The sequence below is a fragment of the Pogoniulus pusillus genome, chromosome 30, assembly GCF_015220805.1.
Source record: "Pogoniulus pusillus isolate bPogPus1 chromosome 30, bPogPus1.pri, whole genome shotgun sequence".
Lineage (NCBI taxonomy): Eukaryota > Metazoa > Chordata > Aves > Piciformes > Lybiidae > Pogoniulus > Pogoniulus pusillus.
Genome location: NC_087293.1, coordinates 11,143,103 through 11,159,414, shown reverse-complemented (window position 1 = coordinate 11,159,414; position 16,312 = coordinate 11,143,103). Strand labels below are relative to the sequence as shown.

At 54.2% G+C, this 16,312-nt stretch overlaps 1 protein-coding gene across 4 annotated transcripts in view; it reads right to left on the bottom strand.

Moving 5' to 3' along the window:
• RPH3A (rabphilin 3A) overlaps nt 1-16,312 on the bottom strand; it is a 49,900-nt gene that overhangs the window by 16,922 nt on the left and 16,666 nt on the right. For 3 of the 4 annotated variants that reach the window (XM_064169085.1, XM_064169087.1, XM_064169086.1), the window contains 4 exons: nt 4,556-4,685; nt 3,643-3,729; nt 2,802-2,967; nt 1,097-1,138 (listed from right to left, as the gene is read on the bottom strand). In XM_064169085.1, the coding sequence (XP_064025155.1) occupies nt 1,097-1,138; nt 2,802-2,967; nt 3,643-3,729; nt 4,556-4,685 (425 nt within the window). The remainder of the gene's footprint in view (nt 1-1,096; nt 1,139-2,801; nt 2,968-3,642; nt 3,730-4,555; nt 4,686-16,312) is intronic. The other variant, XM_064169088.1, reaches the window with a different exon arrangement.

The window sequence follows — 16,312 nt, the reverse complement described above, 5'->3', positions numbered from 1 at the left end:
CACCTCTTGGGCACCTACAGCCATTCTGCCAACCAGGTTATGGCCACCAAAACAGATCCTGAGCTAAAGGAAAGGTGGGATGGAGAGGATCTCTCCAAGAGATAGTGCCCTCAGCCCCTCATTGCCTCCTCCATAAATGAGGGCAGAGGGAGAGGAGGGTTTGGCACTGTGCTGCTCATCACCATGATGGCCCAGGTGACAACATCACCGAGGTGATGTGTGAGCTTCACACCTCAGCTGTGACGCTGAACTGGAAGAATGGTGGTTAACTCCCAGCAGTACAACTCATCCAGGAGCAGCAGGACCCCCAGCCCTAGCTCACGTTGGTGCCAGCAGCAGCAGTAGCTAGGGGATGTGAGTCCAGAGTAGCACAGGGTATATTTGATGGTTGGACTTAATGATCTTTTAGGCTTTTTCTCCCACCAAAATGATTCTGTGAGGTTAGTAATTGATAAGCCCTGGTGAAGAACATGACTTTGTGAGCAGGAGGCACTGATTGCTGTCCCTCAGTGCAACCCCATCCACCATCATCATTAAAGACACAGAATCATAGGATGCATTGGGTTGGAAGACACCCTCAAAGTTCATCTTGTCCAGTGAGCCTAGGAGGGGGCTGCAAGTGCTGCAGGGGACCAGGTATAACCATCAGAAACCACTAAAACAGCCTCCCTTTGCTCTGGTAACCATGCAGAGTAAAGCTTTGATGCCAGCAAGCCCAACATGATCAGGTCAGAGGGCAGAACATCTGCTGCTCCATCCCTTGCAGACATGCACAAGCTCCCCCTGCCCCCACAAGCCTCCTAAAAGCATTCCCAGAAGTTTTTCTAGGGATTTCCATTAAACACCCAGAAAAACAACTGCCAACTGACAGTGGGAAAGCAAACACCCCCGGGAGCCAGCTCTGCTCAGCATCTTCACACCAGCCCAGGCGTCTGCCGTGGGTGGGGAAGCCCCAGAATAGCTCTGGTCCCCGCAGAGGGGGTGGCAGCAGCCAGGAGAGGTCCTGCTGCTGTCACCTCCCAGGAAAACACGGTGGGGAAAGGAGGGAAGGAGAGAGGGGGCTGAGCACAGGGGAGGTGTGAAGGTCGGTGCTTACCATCAGAATCCTGCTCGGCTGGGGGCCTGGGGTCTGCCTGGTCTTGGGGGGTACAAACAGAGCAAGAAGTGGTGAAGCTGCAGCTCATCCACCCCACCAGTACCAGCCTGGGATGTGCTGACACTCCTTAACAGAATCCCAGAACCTCAGCACGGTGGGGTTGGAAGCAACCTCTGGAGATCAGCCAGTCCAACCCTTCCTGCTCAAGCAGGGGCACACACAGCAGCTTGACCAGGATCACAGTGCCCATGTGGCTTTGGAATCTCTCCAGAGAAGGAGACTCCACAACCTCTCTGGGCAGCCTGCTCCAGAGCTCCAGCACCCTCACACCAAACAAGTTTCTCCTGTTCAGATGGAACCTCCTGGGTTCCAGTTTGTGTCCATTTCCCCTTGTCCTGTCACTGGGCACCACTCAGTGCCTCAGCCTCGTGGCCCCCACAGGTGACAGAATCATAGTCATAGAATGTCAGGGGCTGGAAGGAACCTCAGAAGATCACAGGATGTTAGGGGTTGGAAGGGACCCAAAGAGATCATCCAGTCCAACCACCCTGACAGAGCAGCACCACACAATCCAGCTCAGGTCACACAGGAACACATCCAGACAGGCCTGGAAAGGCTCCGGAGGAGACTCCACAACCTCTCTGGGCAGCCTGTTCAGTGCTCTGGGACCCTCACAGGAAAGAAGTTCCCCCTTGTGTTGAGCTGGAACCTCTTTTGCTGCAACTTACACCCATTGCTCCTTGTCCTGTCCCAGGGAGCAGTGAGCAGAGCCTGTCCCCCACTCCTGGCAGCCCTCAGATACTTATAAACATTTATCAAATCCCCTCTCAGTCTTCTCTTCTCCAGACTAAGCAGCTCCAGGTCCCTCAGCCTCTCCTCATCAGCCATGCCCTCCAGTCCCCTCATCATCCTTGTAGCCCTCTGCTGGACCATCTCCAGCAGGTCCCTGTCCCTCTTCAACTGGGGAGCCCAAAACTGAGCACAGTATTCAAGATAAGGACTCAGCAGGGCAGAATTGAGGGGGAGGAGAACCTCCCTTCATCTGCTGGACACACTGCTCCTAATACACCCCAGGATCCCATTGGCCTTCTTGGCCACAAGGGCACATTGCTGTGCCATGGGTACCTTGTTAGCCACCAGGACCCCCAGGTCCCTCTCCACAGGGCTGCTTTCCAGCAGATCACCTCCCAGCCTGTACAGGTGCAGTTTATTATTCCTCCCTAGATGCAGGACTCTGCACTTGTCCTTGTTGAACTTCATCTGGTTCCTCTGTGCCCAGCTCTCAGTCTGGAAATCATCTGGCCCAGCCCTGGCCAGAGCAGGACCACCTAGAGCATACCACACAGGAACCCATCCAGACAGTCCTTTAGCTCCTGCTGAGCACTGATCAGGTCCCCTCTGGGGCTACTCTTCTGCAAGCTCCACAGCCCCAGGGCTCTCCACCTTTCCTCCTCACAGAAACACCTCAGTTCCCCCAACACCTCTGTAGCCTCTACTGGACCTTCCCCAGTAGCTCCTCGTCTCTCTTGAACTGGGGAGCCCAGAACTGGAACCTTTAGAAACCAGACAGCAGCTACATGACTGCTCTGGATGCCCTCTGCTAGGGCTTGTCCTTGCAAACGATGGAGAGCAGACCCCACACCTTGCTGGTAGGACCTCCTGTCCCTTGCAGTGATGGAGGGGGCCAGCACCTGCTGTCACCTACCTCGGGTGGGTGCACGGGAGGGGAGTTTTTGGTCCTGGGCTGGTGGCTCTGCCGGGCTGGGCTCACTCGGGGCTTGGGGTCCCTTGTTCTTGCTGACAGGCATCGGCTGGGGCAGCATCTGCTTGGGCAAGCCCTTGAAGAACCAGGCACCAGAGCGCTTCCACACCTGGGGGTGCAGGTAGAAAGGGGGTAGGCATGTCCTGGGGGAACGCTGGGTACAGACTTAGCCCCCCCCAGCATCACCAGGGTTCTTCTCCAGCAAGCTACATTGAGGATGTAGATGCCTGTTCCCACCCTGTCCCACAGGAGGTTGGAAGGGACCTCTGGAGATCATTCAGTCCAACCCACCTGCTACAGCAGGGTCACCCAGAGCAGGTTGCACAGGACAGCATCCAGGTGGGTCTGGAATCTCTCCCCAGATGGAAAGTCCACCACCTCTCAGGGCAGCCTATGCCAGTGCTCACTACCTTCAACATACAGAGGTTCCTCTTCAGGAACCCACATTCAAGTTTGTGACCCTTACCTCTCATCTGTCCTGTTAATCAATTAACTCTTCAGCTTTTGGATTCTGTAGGTGTCAGGGAGCCCATCTTTGGCCCCAAAAGTCTCTTCAACCCCATTCTGTTTCCAAGTCAAAAAACAAATGGCTTTTCACCTCAAAAATCAGCTCACCCTACAAGAACCAAACCTGCTGGGCAGGATTTAATGCTCCATGGGAGCATTCACCAGTCTGGAGATGGTTCCATCTCAGAGGTGGGGACAGACCAAGGTGAAACCAAGGGCAGGGATGTGTCCCCACTTCAGCATGAGGAGCCCCCAGGGCAGGAGATGCCACACTCACCTCTCGCTGCTCGCTGCAGATCTTGCAGAGCCAGATAGTGTGGGGCCGGTTGTTGGTGGTCTGCACCCCACACTTGGTGCAGACATTCTGCAAGAGAAAGCAAAGCACCAGCTGGGCACACTCTGGCCACCAAAAAAGTCCCACAGCACCAGCATCATCCCTCAGGAGTGTGAGGTTAATGAGAGTTGGGTAACGAGAGGTGGTTAACCAGAGGTCTCCTAGCAATAGCATAGGTGATCATAGAATCAGACTAGTTTGGGTGGGAAAGGACCTTTAAAGCTCATCTGGTCCAACCCCCTGTAATGAGCAGGCACATCAGCAGCCAGAGCAGGTTACTCATTGCTCCAAACAACCTGGGATCATCCCACGCATGGGACACCTGCACCCTGGGGCAGGCTCTCATCACTCCCAGCATCAAACATTTCTTCCTTCTCTCTAGTTTGAATCTCCTTCTTTTAGTTCAAACCCTCACCCCTTGTCCTGCCACAGCAGGCCCTGATCAAACCTGCCCCCAGCTTTCTGCTCAGCCCCTTTGAGCACTGAAAGGCCACCAGAAGGTCTTCCTGCAGCCTTCTCTTATCCAGGCTGAACAACCCCAACTCTCCCAGCTTGGCCTCCCAGCAGAGGGCTTCCAGCCCTGCCAGCATTGCTGTGGCCTCCTCTGGCCCCATTCCAACAGGTCCACATCTCTGCTGTGCTGAGGACTCCAGAGCTGGCCCCAGCACTGCAGGTGGGGGCTCAGCAGAGCAGCGCAGAGGGGCAGAATCCCCTCCCTCTGCCTGCTGCCCACCATGTCCCTTCGTGCCAGCTGCACAGGGATGCTGGGCAACCAAACGTGCACTGAAAGCCCAAGGCGCCCATGCTTCCACCAGGGCGAGCTGCGTTGGGTGCAGGGCACAGGGAGGGGTCTCACCTTCTTGCAGTCCTCACAGACGACACAGGCAGAGCCCCGTGGCCCCAGCTGCTCCCCGCAGAGGATGCAGCGGTTCACCCCATCCCCCAGCATGCTGCGCCGCATGTCCTCCAGCCGCGTCATCAGCCGCCTGGCAGAGGGGGACAGGCAGAGTCAGGGCAGGCACTGCACGGCCAGCACACAGCGGTCCCTGCTCCTGAGAGGGAGATGTTGCCTTTCACAGAACCACAGAACCATCCAGGTTGGAGAAGCCCCTCAGCATCACCAAGTCCAGCTGATATCCCTACTCTGCAAGGGGCACCCCAAACCGTATCCCTAAGCACCACATCCAAAGGACTCTCAAACGCACCCAGGGTTGGCGACTCCACCACCTCACTGGGCAGCCCATTCCAACACCTGACCACTCTTGCTGGGGGAAAAAAATGTCCTAATGTCCAGTCTGAACCTACCCAGTGGCAGCTTGAGGCCATTCCTTCTTGTTCTATCACTAATTACCTGTGAGAAGAGCCCAGCAGCAGCCTCTCCACAACCTCCTTTCATGTAGCTGTAGACAGTGATGAGGTCTGCCCTTAGCCTCCTCTTTTTCAAACCATCCATCCCCAGCTCCTTCAGTTGCTTTCCACAACATTTATTCTCCAGGCCCTTTCCCAGCTCCCTTGCCTTCCTCTGCACTGGCTCCAGCACCTCCACATCTCTCCTGTATTGAGATGCCCAAAACTGAACACAGTACTCAAGGTGTGGCCTCACCAGAGCTGAGTACGAGGAGAGAATCACCTCCCTACTCCTGCTGGAGACAGCATTTCTTACACAAGCCAGGTCCAGCAGCACCTTTTCCTGCTGCTGTTTCCAGCAGAATCTCTCCTCTTCCAGCAACAAGGGAGCAAGCCACATCCCAGGGGACATGTTGGAGTATTCTATTCCCCTGCAGCTTTAGATCACACAACTATTAATTTCCACCAGTACTGCCAGAAAGCAGATCCCATCCCCAGCTCCACATACACAGACCCCATCCAAGTCAGCACAACAAGGTCTGACATGAGGGAAGCAGCTTTGTTTTCTTCCCTTAGTCCCAGTGACCATGGAAGAGCTGCAAGAGGACGTGTTGGAAGGACTCTGGTAGGGAGTCTATGGAGGTGGTCAAGCAACATGCAGGGATGATACTTTGTGACATGGTTTAATGGCTATGGTGGTGTCAGTCTGATGGTTGGACTTGATGATCATAGGGGTTGGTCTTTTCTCTCTAGTCTCAGGTGATAGGAGAGGAACTGGCCTGAAATTGTACCAGGGAAGGTTAGGTTGGAGATGAGGAAAAATTTCTTTGCTGCAAGAGTGGTCAGAGATTGGAAGAGGCTGCCCAAGGAGGTGCTGGAGTCACCATCCCTGGAGGTGTTCAAAACACAGAGACATGGCACTCTGGGACATGGCTGAATGGCCATAGTGGGGTTAGGATGATTGTTGGACTCAGTGATCTTAGAGGTCTTCTCCAACCAAAGCAGTTCTGTGATTCCATGACCTAATTGTCTCAATTTTTGAGGAAAAAAATGCTGCATATCCTTTATGAAAGTTTTCAGCCCTGAGAGATGCAAAAAAAGCCTGCTGGAAAACAGGCTATAAACCACATCTGTCTACTTCAAGAAGAAGAAGAAGAAGAAATCCCAGTTAAGCAACTTCTAGAAGCTAAATCAGCGCTGGCAGCAGCACTTCTCAGAGCAAAGGCAGCAGAGAGCTGCTGGCGAGCTGTACACTCCCATAACCCAGAATCCTGGCCCTAAAAATAGCTCTAGAAGGGAAAAAAATGATGCATTATTTATGCCATTCAGCGAGGATGGAGAAGGAACGAAGAGGAGGAGGAGGAGGAGACCCAAGCCCACTGGGGAGAGCAGCAGCTCCCACGGCAGCCTGACCCAAATCCGGCAGAGCCGCTCACACGGCAGGGCAGAAAACCCACCCCACGCTTCAGAGGCGTTTTCCCACAGGGCTGATGACAGATTTATGGTGGCTGAGCTGCCAGCACCTCTGAAGCACACAGGGACAAATCCAGGAGCTCTCCTCCTCCCCATAGGGTGCCTCTGTGGTTGGTCTCCAGGAGGGCCATAGCGGTGTGGACTCTGCTGCTGTTTGTGGGCTTTGGAAGAAGGAGGAGCAGCCAAAGAGGGGAAAAAGAAGCATTGTGGAGCATGCAGCCTACTGGAGCTCCTAGAAAGCCTCATTGCAAAGCTGCTCTGGTCAATGGGAGATCTTGGAGGTCTCTTCCAACCTGGTTGATTCTATGACCTCAAACCATTTCATCAGTCAAGCCCAGCATGGGGATCACAGGAGCACAGGATGATAGGGGTTGGAAGGAACCCAAGGAGATCATCAAGTCCAACCCCTCTGTCAGAGCAGGACCATACAGTCTAGCTCAGGTCACAGAGGGACACATCCAGACAGGCCTTGAAAAGTCTCCAGAGAAGGAGACTCCACAACCTCTCTGGGCAGCCTGTGCCAGTGCTCTGGGACCCTTACAGGAAAGAAGTTCCCCCTTGTGCTGAGCTGGAACCTCCTGTGCTGCAGCTTCCATCCATTGCTCCCTGTCCTATCCCAGGGAGCACTGAGCAGAGCCTGTCCCCTGCCTCCTGACCCCCAGCCCCTGAGTGTTTATAAACATTGATTAAATCCCCTCTCAGTCTTCTCCTCTCCAGACTAAGCAGCCCCAGGTCCCTCAGCCTCTCCTCATCAGGCAGTGCTCCAGGCCCCTCATCATCCTCGTAGCCCTCTCTTGGACTCTCTATAGCAGATCCCTGTCCCTCTGAAACTGGAGAGCCCAAAACTGAATACAGTTCTCAAGATGAGGTCTCAGCAGAGCAGAGTAGAGAGGGAGGAGAACCTCCTTTGATCTGCTGGACACACTCTTCATAATGCACCCCAGGAACCCATTGGCCCCCTTGGCCACAGGGGCACACTGCTGCCTCATGGACAACTTGTTATCCACCAGCACTCCCAGCTCCCTCTCCAAAGATCTCCTGATCCCAAAGATCCCAAGAGGTCTGCACGATCCCCTAATCACCCAGCCAGCAACCAGCAGAGCTCCAACTGAACCTGGAAGCTGGCTGTGCCTCCACCACTTCTTACTTAGATGACATGAGTCACACCATGGTTGTTCCCAGCCCACATCCCACCATATGCAATCTGAAGTCTACATGAAGAGCCCCCAGCAGCAAATAACCACCAGCATCCCACCTCAGAGAGAACATTCTGGGGGGGGGGGGGTAAAACCTTTCCTTTCCTAGCAGTGAAGGACATGTACAAGCCCATTCTGTTCTACAGCTTCCCCTCCCACTGCACTGCAAGAGCTTTGCTCCAAGAGAAGCAGCTTCCAGTTGGAAAGCTGCAAGCCCAAACAAACTGATTATAGAAACTGGAACAAATGGCACAATCAAAGAGAGAAGGAGAAGAAGGAGGGGAGGGAGGGGAGCAGGGGAAAGCTTTTGCATTTCAAGAGATTCATTATTTAGCCACAAAAAAACCCCCACAAACCCACCACATCTCTCCCAGCCTCTCATTTACCAGAAGCAGCTCCTTAAGAGGTTGTTTTGAACTGGTGGGAGAGCTTCAGCAGCCAGTACATGCACCTGTGGCTCCAGTATCAAACGAGGCACATTTGCCTAATTAAATCCAACCATTCAAGATGCAGGAATTAGCCTTTCCCCTCGCCCCCTCCCCTCCTCAATACAAATGCTGCAGTGAAAGGGCTGGATGGGGAAAAAAAAAATCATTTCAAATGTAAGTCCTGGGGTGAACTTGGTAGAAAGAGGAGAGGAGCTGGGAGAGGGAGTATCACACTGGGATAGGTAATAAATGGGAGAAAAGAAGCTCCCAAACCCCCCTAAAGCCTCAGAAGCTTTGACTCCATCCAGCACTACCCCCCACGCATGCAGTTCTCCAAGGAGAGATCACAGAATGGTTTGGGTTGGAAGGGATCTTTAAAGACCATCTAGACACCACCCTGCCATGGGCACAGACACCTTAGAATCATAGAATCAAGCAGGTTGGAAGAGACCTCCAAGCTCACCCACTCCAACCTAGCACCCAGCCCTGGCCAAGCAACCAGACCATGGCACTAAGTGCCCCAGCCAGGCTTTGCTTCAACACCTCCAGGGACAGCCACTCCACCACCTCCCTGGGCAGCCCATTCCAATGCCAATCACTCTCTCTGCCAACAACTTCCTCCTAACATCCAGCCTAGACCTCCCCTGGCACAACTCCAGACTGTTTCCCCTTGTTCTGTTGCTGCTTGCCTGGCAGAAGAGCCCAACCCCACCTGGCTACAGCCTCTCTTCAGGGAGTTGCAGACAGCAATGAGCTCTGCCCTGAGCCTCCTCTGCTGCAGACTAAACAACCCCAGCTCCCTTAGCCTCTCCTCATAGGCTTTGTGTTGCAGGCCTTTCACCAGACCAGGTGAGATATTCTCTTGCCCAGGAAGGAGCTTTCTGCCTTCCTAAAAAGCTTTTTCCCTCCCTCTCTCCTCACCCTCACTTACAGTCCTCTTTCTTCGATGGCAGATACAATCACCATCCAGGTCATCACTCTCCCTCACACACCTCTAGGAGTGCAGCAACATCCTTCTCACTATTCTGCTCACTTCAAAGTGCCCATCCCTCTGGCCTCTGGGAGGTGAACTTCAATGAGCAGGAAATATGCTTCAAATTGTTCAAATAGGGAAGGGGAAGAAAAAAACCCCAAGAGAGAAGTAACTGAAAGTGGTAGCAGGGAGCTGGCTAAACCCAGCAGCTGGGAGAGTCCTTGATCCCAGAGCCAGCCCTGTGGAGACAGGGAGAATCCATCACCTGCCAAAGGAGTAGTTACTAATGGCTGATGGGAGCAGGAGAGAAGAACCAGGAATCAGAATGCTTCACTTGCACCTGAGAAGCCAGCACTAAAACAGCCCCCTGGCAGCAGAACCAGAGAATCATTTGGGGTTGGAAAAGTCATTTACAATCATCAAGTCCAACTGTGAGCCCAGCACTGCCAGGTCACCACTCAGCCAGGTCCCTCAGCACCACATCTCCACAGCTTTGAAACACCTCTACAGATGAAGACCCCACCACTGCCCTGGGCAGCCTGAGCCAGACCTTGACAACTGTTTTGGGGAAGAAATTGTTCCCCATGTCCATCTTAAACATCCCTTGGGGCCACTTGAGGCTGTTTCCTCTAGTCCTATCCCTTGCTCCTACCATGCCTCCTTTCAGGGGGTTGAAGGGAGCCAGAAGGTCTCCCCTCAGCCTCCTCCTCCTTTCCTCCAGGTTGAACAACCCCAGTTCCCTCAACTGCTGCTCACCCAAACCTGTTCCCCAGACCCATCACCAGCTTCACTGATCTCCTCCAGGCACTCTGCAGCACCTCAATATCCTTCTTGGAGTGAAGGGACCAAAAGTGAACCCAGGATTTGAGGTGGCCTCAGCAGTGCTGAGTACAGTGGCACTATCACTGCCCTGGTCCTGCTGGCCATACTATTGCTTATCCAAGCCAGGATGCTGGAGGTCTTCCTGGCCACCTGAGCACACTGCTACCTTGTCTTCAGCCACTGTCAACCAAGCCACCTAGATCCTTTTCAACCAGGCAGTTTCCAGCCACTCTGCCCTGAGCCTGGAATGTTCCATGGAGTTATGGCCCAAGTGCAGGACCCAGGCACTTGGCTTTGCTGAACCTCATCCCATTGTCCTCAGCCCATGGATCCAGCTTGGCAAGGCAGAGACACCTCACATTAAACCACAGGCTCACAGGATGTTAGGGGTTGGGAAGGACCCTAAGAGATCATCCACTCCAACCCCCCTGCCAGAGCAGGACCACACAATCCAGCTCAGGTCACACAGGAACACATCCAGACAGGCCTTGAACGCCTCCAGAGAAGGAGATTCCACAAGCTTTTTGAGGAGTCTGTTCAGTGCTCTGGGACCCTTACAATAAAGAAGTTCCCCCTTGTGTTGAGCTGGAACCTCCTGTGCTGCAGATCAGGTTGCTCAGAGCCCCATCCCGCCTGCCTGACCCCATAGATGCAGTTAGGAAGAGAAAAGCATCCAGGGCTGGTAGATGACCTTCATTGCCCCCAGCCAGGAGCCCCAGCACAGGTAGGGGAAGGGTGTGCATTCCCAAGGAGACCTGCAAACATCTCCCAGGATCTCAGGCAGTCAAAGGTTCCACAAGGGAAACAGCAAAGGCTGAGGGACCATCTCAGGCTGGGTGGATCCTACACAGCATGCTACAGCATCAGCATTTGCTCCTGCATTAGGCCCAGAGCAACTGAGAGGAGGACAGAGAGCCACTATGGTCCCTGGAAACAAGACTTGCCAGCAGGGCAGGCACACAAGAGCAGGTTGTGTTTAAATATTCATTGGCACTCTGCAGAAGTGAAGAGCTGAAGACCTGCCTAATGGGTCTGAAATCAGGCTGGGGAGGACATTTCGTGTGGCAAACAACAAACTGCTGCGTAGGGACAGCAGCAGGACCTGGCCTGCAAGCCAGCAGTGTGCCCAGGTGGCCAGCAGAGCCACTGGCATCCTGGCCTGCATCAGGAGCAGTGTGGGCAGCAGGACAAGGGAGGTTCTTCTGCCCCTGTGCTCAGCACTGCTCAGGCCACACCTTGAGTGCTGTGTCCAGTTCTGGGCTCCTCCATTCAAGAGAGATGTTGAGGTGCTGGAAGGTGTCCAGAGAAGGGCAGCAAGGCTGGGGAGGGTCCTGGAACACAAACCCTATGAGGAGAGGCTGAGGGAGCTGGGGGTGTGCAGCCTGCAGCAGAGGAGGCTCAGGGGTGATCTTATTACTGTCTACAACTACCTGAAGGAAGGTTGTAGCCAGGTGGGGGTTGGTCTCTTCTGCCAGGCAAGCAGCAACAGAACAAGGGGAAACAGTCTGGAGTTGTGCCAGGGGAGGTCTAGGCTGGATGCTAGGAGGAAGTTGTTGCCAGAGAGAGTGATTGGCATTGGAATGGGCTGCCCAGGGAGGTGGTGGAGGCACTGTCCCTGGAGGTGTTGAAGCAATGCCTGGATGAGGCACTTAGTGCCATGGTCTGGTTGACTGGATAGGGCTGGGTGCTAGGTTGGACTGGATGATCTTGGAGGTCTCTTCCAACCTGCTTGATTCTATGATTCTATGAAGGACCTGATCTGGGACATCATGAGCTGAGTGCTCCTCAGCCCCAGGTGGGAATCACAGAACACACTGGGCTGGAAGGGACCCTTCAAGGTCATCTAGTCCCAGCCCCGTGCTGTTAGCAGGGACATCTTCAATCACAGCAGGTCTCTCAGAGCACATCAAACCTGACCTTGAATGTCTCCAGGGATGGGGTTCTGCACTACCCCCCTGGGCAACCTGTTCCAGTCTTCCACCACCCTCACAGTGAAGAATTTCTTCCAGTGAGGATGGATTTCAGCCACAACTTAGGTGGCAAAAAGAAACTCAAGCAAAACACAAAGGAGGTCAAGAAAGTGCCTCCAGAATTAAGCACTGGCTTGCCTCCGTGGGGAGACTGTGTGCCTTGAGGGGCTGAATGCTAAATTAAGGCTAATTTGGATGGTCTGAAGGAGGCAAGAAAAGAAGCCAAGCTGCAGATTAAAGAAAACCTAATTAAAATCAGGATGAAAAATTAGAAGCAATTATTTTCTTCCCTTACAAGCACACAAGTAACTAAAGGTAAAGCATCTTCTGAGCTTTTATTGGTCAACTTGCAGAGCTCATCCTCCACTAAGAGCCCTCACTAGGGAGAGAAGATGCACAAGGAGGCCAGGGGGCTCTCATCTGAGTGTTCCATTTCACCCCCCACCAAAATTCAAGCAGCACAGGAGAAAGCTTCAGGCCATGACTGAACCTCAGCTCTGCTAGAAGCTGGCATCTCAGGAGAGGTCTCCATCTGCCTCCAGCCTCCACCCTGCCCCTCCCAGCCCCTGTTGTCTGAACAGGAGGAAGAAAACCAGAGCCATGCCCCCGGTGAGCATCCCTGCTGCTGGCCACCGAGGGTAATGAGTTAATCCCCGGTGCCCTCAGCCATCTGCTCCGGCTCCACACACCTGTCAGCCCAGCAGCAAGCAGCCAAATGAGAAGGCAAATCCTGCCCCACTGATGGGGCTCTTGCAGGAAAGGTGAGAGGCTATGACCCATGCAGAGAAAGTCAAACTGTCACACTCTGAGAGGAGACCAGAGGGAAGGGAACAGCTGCAGCCAGGCAGGGGCATGGCCAGATCCAGGAGCGATGGCTCCCATCACAGCACCCCCAGGAGAACAAGCTGCATGCCACAAGGTGCTCTCCAGAGTCAGCAGGTTTTAACTTTGGGTAGTTTGAATATTTTCTTTGATGCCAGGAGTGTGATGGACCTCATTAGGCAGCAGAGCAGGCTCTGTGGGTTATTGATGACAACTAATTAGAGGTGCATAATGGAGCCAATTAGTGCTTTCAGATGCTCCTGCGTGGAACAGGCTCCTCACGGAGCACAGTGAGAGCATCACCACTGCTGCTGGAGATGGCACAGAGCTGCCATGGAGACCTGCTGACCATGAGCCCAGGCCAAGCAAGGAGAAGGGATGAGAACATATCCAGATCCATCCCTGCCACAGGTCTGCTCTTCCCTCCAATCCCTGTACCCACCAACTTTTGACTCCTGCACCTCTAACCCATCCTAAAGGAAGATCAAAGGATCACAGACTGGTGGGGGGTTAGAAGGGACTCTGGAGATCAAGTCCAACCCCTCTGCCAATGCAGGATCACTTAGGGCAGGTCACACAAGAGTGCACTCAGGTCTTGAACATGCTCCCTGTGACAGGACAAGGAGCAATGGGTGGAAGCTGCAGCAGAGGAGGTTCCAGCTCAACACAAGGGGGAACTTCTTTCCTGTAAAGGTCACAGAGCCCTGGAACAGGCTGCCCAGAGAGGTTGTGGAGTCTCCTTCTCTGGAGCCTTTCCAGGCCTGTCTGGATGTGTTCCTGTGTGATCTGTGTGAGTATTGTCCTGCTCTGGCAGGGGGTTTGGAGTGGATGATCTCCTTGGGTCCCTTCCAACCCCTGACATGCTGTGAGCCTGTGAACATCCCCAGAGAAGGAGACTCCCCAACCTCTCTGGGTTATGCAGTCTCCCAGTCCCCAGGCAGTCGTAAAGTCCTTCATCAACTCACACCCAAAGCACTCTTCCTCTGTCACTGCTTCAGATGCTTTCAGCTCCTATTAGCCTTCTCTGTGCCATGAGACAACGACTCAGCCAAAAAAACCCCTCACACCCCAGAGCATCCCTGTCCTACAGCCTCATCAGCATCCAGCTCACGCCTCCCGCGGGCCTCCAGCCACCCCCAGAGCTAAAAATACTCCTCTGTGAGATTCATTGGAGCTGCTTTGACATCGAGTCCAACCCCACAAACAGCTCCTCAACAAGCAGCATCCATTTGTTCCCACCTCACTCCAGCTGGCTGAGCTACAGGGCTGCTGGGATGCTGGGGACAGGAGAGGGGACATGAGGTGGAGGAGATGGACAGTGGGTACAGGAGAGAGGACACAAGATGGAGGTGATGGATGGAGGGCACAGGAGAGAGGATATGAGATGGAGGCGATGGGTGGTGGGTGCAGGAAAGAGGACATGAGATGGAGGCAGTGGATGGTGGGTGCAGGAGAGGGGCATGAGATGGAGGTGATGGGTGGTGGGTGCAGGAAAGAGGACATGAGATGGAGGCAGTGGATGGTGGGTGCAGGAGAGGGGCATGAGATGGAGGTGATGGGTGGTGGGTGCAGGAGAGGGGATATGAGATGGAGGCAGTGGATGGTGGGTGCAGGAGAGGGGACATGAGATGGAGGCAGTGGATGGTGGATACAGGAGAGGGGCATGAGATGGAGGCAGTGGATGGTGGGTACAGGAGAGGGGACATGGGAAGGAGGCAGTGGATGGTGGGTACAGGAGAGGGGACATGGGAAGGAGGCAGTGGATGGTGGGTACAGGAGAGGGGACATGGGAAGGAGGCAGTGGATGGTGGGTACAGGAGAGGGGACATGGGAAGGAGGCAGTGGATGGAGGGTACAGGAGAGGGGACATGGGAAGGAGGCAGTGGATGGTGGGTACAGGAGAGGGGACACGGGAAGGAGGCAGTGGATGGTGGGTACAGGAGAGGGGACAGGGGAAGGAGGCAGTGGATGGTCGGTGCAGGAGAGGGGACGCGGGAAGGAGGCAGTGGATGGCACCAAATCAGGAGGAGGTTCACCTGCAGCCAGCACTCAGCTGCAGAGCTCAGGGTGGCACAAGTAGAGCTCCAAAGCACCCCCTCAAGCATGCACTTGTAAGGACAATCCCAAGCATTTACCCCAGGTTCTCCCTTGGGAAGCTGCATCCACTCATCCAAGCTATTCCCTGTTCTAACCCAAATCCAGCTTTTAAAGGATCTTCCTTTTTTTTTTCCCCCCAATGGATCTCCCTTTTCATTTTCCTCCTTCACAGGGGCAGAAAACCTCAGCAATTGGGAGCAACCCAGGAGCAGCTCCCTCGAGCAGCCTGTCCAAGGGAAGGACACAGCCACAACTGCTGCCACCCCTGCCAGAGGCCAGCCTGGCAAGCCTGGATTATTTTGTACACAAGGAGCTCTCCTGGACAACGTCTGAGTGGCTCTGGAGCAGGCAATGCTGCAGGACACCACGGGGACAATGTCCCACATTTCTGGAGCCTCACATCCTACAGCTCCTCTTGTGCAGGCCAACAAAGGAGCTGGCAAAGCTCCTGCTTACTCCTACACGCAGGAGGCACATCAGCTGCTGCTGCACATCCCAGCTTTCCCCTGCTCTACTCCGAGGATAAGCTCTGAGTCCTCCACCCAGCTTTTTCATGAATGAGGAGGAGCAAAGCTCCTCCAGCTCAGCTAACAAAGCAAAGAGGGAGAGTGTTCACAGGGCTGCAAACAGCTGCAGGAATGCACCATCGCCCCCCCAAAATCCCCTCCCACTGCTACAGTTGGTTTAGAGCTGGGGGGGTGCAGCCTGCAGAAGAGGAGGCTCAGGGCAGAGCTCATTGCTGTCTGCAGCTACCTGAAGGGAGGCTGTAGCCAGCTGGGGTTGGGCTCTTCTGCCAGGCAAGCAGCAACAGAACAAGGGGACACAGTGTGAAGTTGTGCCAGGGGAGGTCTAGGCTGGATGTTAGGAGGAAGTTGTTGTCAGAGAGAGTGATTGGCATTGGAATGGACTGCCCAGGGAGGTGGTGGAGTGGCTGTGCCTGGAGGTGTTGAAGCCAAGCCTGGCTGGGGCACTTAGTGCCATGGTCTGGTTGACTGGGTAGGACTGGGTGCTAGGTTGGACTGGCTGAGATTGGAGCTCTCTTCCAACCTGCTTGGTTCTATGAATTGGTTGAAAAGGAGCTCTAGGTCACAGAATCATTGAATTATTTGGGGTGGAAAAGCCCTCTAAGATCATCCAGTCCAACCACAAACCCAACACCATCACGGCCATCAAACCATGTCCCAAAGTGCCATGCCCACAGATGCTTGAACACCTCCAGGGATGATGACTCCAGCACCTCCCTGGGCAGCCTGTGCCAATCCCTGACTACTCTTGCAGCAAACAAATGTTTCCTCATCTCCAACCTAACCCTCCCCTGACACAATTTCAGGCCAGTTCCTCTCCCTCTATCACCTGAGACAAGGGAGAAGAGACCAACCCCCTTGACCATGAAGTCCAACTGTTGACCCAACACTGCCAGCCCAAATTTAAAGGTAATCTAAAGAGCAGCACATTTGAGAGGGATTCTGACTGGGCTGGAAATGA